We start from the raw sequence: 5563 nt of genomic DNA on the forward strand, positions 1-5563 counted from the left end.
TGTCGTCTTCGTCTAATGTCGAGTCAGGGTTGCGTTGCAAATCTAATCAAGCATGATGTCATCATGTTTAATGATGACATCATACTTGTGTCATCATTATAATATTATAATCATCAAAGTAGTAAACGACAAAGAGCAAAGGATTTGAAATGGTGTTAAAATGGCTATTTGGTGATTGGACCATGTGAAGGTCCAATGAGGGATTTGTATACATTAAAAGGTCCAATGAAGTGCTTTTATATGAAAGGTCCAATGAAATGATCTTATTTGAAGGTCCAATCAATGAAGGGTTCACTTGAATGACAATATGTGGGATTCGCTTTTATGGCCAACATGACGGTTCGCTTTTATGGTTTTCACATGGTTCGCTTTTATGGTAGATGTCACTATGAGCGAACCTGGAATAGTATATATAGGAGAGAATGTCATTTCATTTGTAACATTGTTCAGATCTGATACCGAGGTATTGCCGGTTTTCCTTGTAAACGTAAACGTTGTAAAATCAATATACAAGAGGTTTAAAGTGTGATTCTAGCTGTGTACACGTCCGTTTCTTTGTTTCCGCCTCTGAAACGGAGTTGAGCTCTTCCGAACGACTCGTTTAGGTCGAAATCGATATCCAAAAACATTAGAAAATTTGAAAAAGACAAAAACTGATAAAATTCAAAAATGAGTTTGTTGTGAAAAAGAGGAAATGATAGTACATCAGCGGACTATCACAACATGCTAAAGATTTGGAAAGTTTAAAAGTGTTAAACAATCTTACTGTGGATGTGTCAGTAGGTTTTTGCACATTTAATAAACTGTGACGAGATATAAACCTAAATTTCAAACTTGCTTGTTCTGTGGGTTAACAAAACTGCTTGGATATATAGGTAACCCCTGAAATCTTGTTTGAAAGGTCCCTTATTCTGAGATACTAGGTCTTTATGCTCAGTGATATCTGGGGTATTATCCCGGGACTTCTGCTGTATGGAAGTACTGACCTAGTCCCCGGATAATACTTTCTGCAAATGCTTGAAAAAGCGCCGCCCTCAGCAAATCGATGAAACAATAAAATTGATAGTCATTGCTGTTGTAAAAAAGATCCTCTAAAGGGGACACACCAAAAGTCGAGCCGTCATCTCTCTGCTAAACGGAAGTTCTGACCTGAGCTCTCACGGTTTCGCACCTAACCCCTTACATATATCAGCTGTGGTATACTCACCTGTAAGACTGAATATTGGGATCTGGATACGGGAGTATATTCAAGTAGTGGGACACACGGACAAGTTTAAGTGCTTAAAACATTAATATCGTATCTCGGAACAGTTGAACTTTGTGTGAAAATTTAAGTGGACCAATATACTGACAATCTAGGTAAACTGTTTAGAACTTAAAATGAAATAAAGCTTAACGGTGTTGGTGATTTGTCTCATAAGCTGATATGATCCTCTTGCACAAACTCACAAAAATAATGTTTGTAAATATTTCTTTACTGCATTTTATTTCTCTTATGTCAAAAATCCAAAAAGATTTTCAGTGTGTTTTAGCATAAATTTTTGAAAAAGTCAAAAAGATTTTCGACAACTGGTATTGAAAAGCTGATTTTCAAAATTCCGGGTGCTAAACATGATGAACTGATGGTTTGGGAGAGTGTGTTGTTTTTGAAAATAAAAATGATATCTCTTCAAGTGGTTCTTCAAAGATTAACATTGTAAAATCATTTTTTGTTTGTATAATGTCTGCAAGTGACTCATTAGATTTTTACATGTTATCATCGGAAGATTTATTTTTGGGTGGAGGATGTGCAGGTTTTGAAGTGATATAGATCCAGGTTCCGATATCTGAAGACTTTGTGATTACAACATGCCAGACTGCGATCCCAGCATATCGAAAGGGGGAGTCTGAAGACATCCGAGTAGAGATTGTTCGTGGGGAGTCTGTTGGTGATGATGAAAAGAGAAGTGAAAGATTTGAGGATGCTTACACTGTGAGAAAGACTGAAGTCGTTGAAGACTCGACACTTAAGACTCGTCAACATCTGAGGGGGAGTCTGTTGGTGCAGTCATCTGTCGTCTTCGTCTAATGTCGAGTCAGGGTTGCGTTGCGAATCTAATCAAGCATGACGTCATCATGTTTAATGATGACATCATACTTGTGTCATCATTATAATATTATAATCATCAAAGTAGTAAATGACAAAGAGCAAAGGATTTGAAATGGTGTTAAAATGGCTATTTGGTGATTGGACCATGTGAAGGTCCAATGAGGGATTTGTTTACATTAAAAGGTCAAATGAAGTGCTTTTATATGAAAGGTCCAATGAAATGATCTTATTTGAAGGTCCAATCAATGAAGGGTTCACTTGAAAGACAATATGTGGGATTCGCTTTTATGGCCAACATGACGGTTCGCTTTTATGGTTTTCACATGGTTCGCTTTTATGGTAGATGTCACTATGAGCGAACCTGGAATAGTATATATAGGAGAGAATGTCATTTCATTTGTAACATTGTTCAGATCTGATACCGAGGTATTGCCGGTTTTCCTTGTAAATGTAAACGTTGTAAAATCAATCTACAAGAGGTTTAAAGTGTGATTCTAGCTGTGTACATGTCCGTTTCTTTGTTTCCGCCTCTGAAACGGATTTGAGCTCTTCCGAACGACTCGTTTAGGTCGAAATCGATCCTACAATTAGCGGTTCACCAACAACACCTACTACACCAATTACACCACTTAGATACATGGATCCACTGCCACCACCACCCACTGCGGGTGAGCTTACACCACCCTTCATACCATCATCAACACAACCTTCACCGAATACCACCATGCCTAACATCACCACTGACCCTACTCCACCACATGATGTTACACCAACCAACACCACATTACCTATCACTACCCAAGTTGAACCTACACATACTTTTAACCCTTCTACCACAATTCCACCATTTTCTCATTTCTTTCCAGCTACGGGGCGTTCATCTTCAACTCATTCACTACCACAAGGTTCAACTGTTGTTCATGCCACTTCTTCATTTAGACCACCGAACCAATCGGGTTTCCAATATTCATCTTATCCATTTGGGCAATTTTCGGGTATAGGAGGAGATGAGTATGGTGAAGGGTATGAAGATTTTGAGGGTTATGAGGAAGAAGGATATGCATATGGGGGTGATGGAGATCAAGGGGAGCTTACTTATGTGCAAGGTCAAACTCAAAGAATGCCAAGTGTTGGTGGGATTTCTCAAAAACAAATTATACCGCAACATACTCGGCCAAGGCCACAAGGGCCACAATTGCAACGTCCTACACCATTACAACAAATTCGTCCGCAAAATGTACAACATCAATTTCAAAGGCCAATTCAACAACAACTGATTCAACAACAATTTCAACCACCATTTGCACCACAAGGGCCTATACAAAGACCAATGGGTCCTATTCGTCCAAGGGTTCGGATTGGTGTACGAAGAAGACATCTTCGAGAACATGCAAGAGGTATAGAAGCACATTTTAGACCGGTAATCACTCATAATCCTTCACCGGTAGTCATTCTCACAATGATCAAGGGAGGACATTCGAAGTGCGAACGAATTCGTTACAAAGTTTGCCAAAGTATAAGGGTTTAGCAACGGAGGAGCCTTATTTTCATTTGGAGGCTTACGATTCGATTTGTAATACTGTTGGGGGTCAAGGATTCTCAGTCGATGATGTTAAATTGGTGCTATTCCAATTTTCCTTAGAAGACAAGGCTAAAAAGTGGTTTTACACTCTACCTTCGGCATCTATCTATACATGGGCAGAAATGCAACAAATATTCTTGGATGAATTTTATACCGCTCAATAGACAAATTATGCTAGAAAAGGGTTGAGAAGTTTTCAACAAAAATCGAGTGAAATGTTTCATGAAGTATTTGAGAGGTTTAATATTATGATAAAGAATTGCCCTCATCATGGGATAGAGCTATGGGAGTTGATGAATGCTTTTCATGAGGGGTTATGTGCTGAAGATGCTTGCGACTTAATGTCGATCACAAATGGTACTTTTGGCACAAATTACGAGCATGACGATTGGGAATTCTTGGAACAAATGGCGGTCACATCAAAAAGGAAAGCTCAATCATCAAGGAGAGTACGACCGGACATTACCCGAACTCAAGTGCACGCGGTAGATGATGGTAATGTTCAAACTTCTAATCAAATTTATGATGTTTGTGCACTTTGTAATGAGTTAGGACATGCGGCTGAAAATTGCCAAGGAGGGGAAGGGAAATATGAGGAGGTGAATGAATTGCAAGGGCAAGGAGGGGGTGGTAGAAATTACAACATGAACTCCAATACTTACCACCCCGGTTTGAGAAACCACCCAAATTTTAGATATGGAAATCCCTCAAACCAAGTTAACCTGAATTTTCAAGGAAGTCAAGGTAACTTTGCTCCACGCCAACTGTTCAATAATCAAAGTGGGTTTTTGGGTCAAAGTTCTTCTGGTGGAAATGAGGTCATATAGATGCTCAAGGCAATGCAACTAGAGATGCAGCGAAGAAATAAAATGGATGATGTTCGCATGTAAAAAGATGAAATCCGTGACAAAGCTATTCAATTGTTGACCACTCACATGGGTCAACTTGCAAGTGATGTGGCATTATTAAAGAAAGCAAAAGGTCAATCACCAAATGACACGGTGATAAATCCCAAGAACACAAAAAGCATTAATATCAATGTGGTAAGCACCGTTCCTAATAATGAAATTAATGAAACATTTTTTACTTCTTCTTGTCAAGTGAGTGCAGGTATAGGAAGGGATGCCGAGGTTGAAATGGACAAGGAGCATGGAGCACCACTTGTGCCGATCCGAGTGGGAAAATTAAAAATTCCCCATGCATTATTGGATTATGGGGCGAGTATGAGTGTGCTACCAGGTGACTTATATGATATGTATGATTTTGGTCCGCTTCAGGATGCAGACACCATGGTGAGTTTGGCGGATGAAAGTTGGAGGCGTCCACGGGGAATGGCTAAGAATGTTATGATTCGGTTGGGAGAATTCGAATACCCGGTGGATTTTCTGGTTTTAGATTATGCTACTACCATGATGGCGTCACAACAAAGGGTGATTTTGGGTCGACCGTTTCTCTATACGGCAAATGCTCAAATCGATTGTAGATAAGGAATCATTACCATGATCGAAAAGAACCGTAAGTTGTCATTTGATGTTCCGACTAAGATGATTAGTTACGATTTTGTTGAGGCGAAGGATAGCGGGTTTAGTGAAAAGTTGTTTCAAAGAATGAGAAGAAATCACCCACCGGATCATGAAGAAAAACCTATGGGTTCAATCAAGATTGTATTTGATTACCCACCGAGTCGAAACGAGACGGATGCATTTTGCTCAATGGCACGAGGAAATGATGGGGATGGCAGGAACCATTTCTTTGAGCCACCTTAAATGGGGGTGGCACGGTTTGGCTGAAGACTTGAAAACTTAGCGATGCTCGGGAGGCAACCCGAGGTTTTTCACTGATCTTGTTATTTCTTTAGTTTTCTATGTTTCAGGGCCATGGCAGCACTCAAG

General features: G+C 39.6%; 1 protein-coding gene and 1 non-coding gene across 2 annotated transcripts; one reads left to right on the plus strand and one right to left on the minus strand.

Moving 5' to 3' along the window:
- Window positions 1-3842: 3842 nt before the first annotated feature.
- On the minus strand, window positions 3843-3948 carry LOC118480122. Its single transcript, XR_004861758.1, has one exon. It is a non-coding gene; the product is annotated as a small nucleolar RNA R71 (small nucleolar RNA).
- A 658-nt stretch (window positions 3949-4606) lies between these two features.
- LOC110944082 lies at window positions 4607-5158 on the plus strand. The gene has a single exon (XM_022185800.1). It carries the CDS (start codon window positions 4607-4609, stop codon window positions 5156-5158), a length of 552 nt encoding a protein of 183 aa, XP_022041492.1.
- The last annotated feature ends 405 nt before the right edge of the window (window positions 5159-5563 follow it).

The sequence above is a fragment of the Helianthus annuus genome, chromosome 6 (genome assembly GCF_002127325.2).
Source record: "Helianthus annuus cultivar XRQ/B chromosome 6, HanXRQr2.0-SUNRISE, whole genome shotgun sequence".
Taxonomy (NCBI): Eukaryota; Viridiplantae; Streptophyta; class Magnoliopsida; order Asterales; family Asteraceae; genus Helianthus; species Helianthus annuus.

Excerpts from the sequence above, each read along its gene's own strand:
- LOC110944082 (XM_022185800.1), top strand. The coding sequence starts at position 4,607 with ATGGGTCAACTTGCAAGTGATGTGGCATTATTAAAGAAAGCAAAAGGT.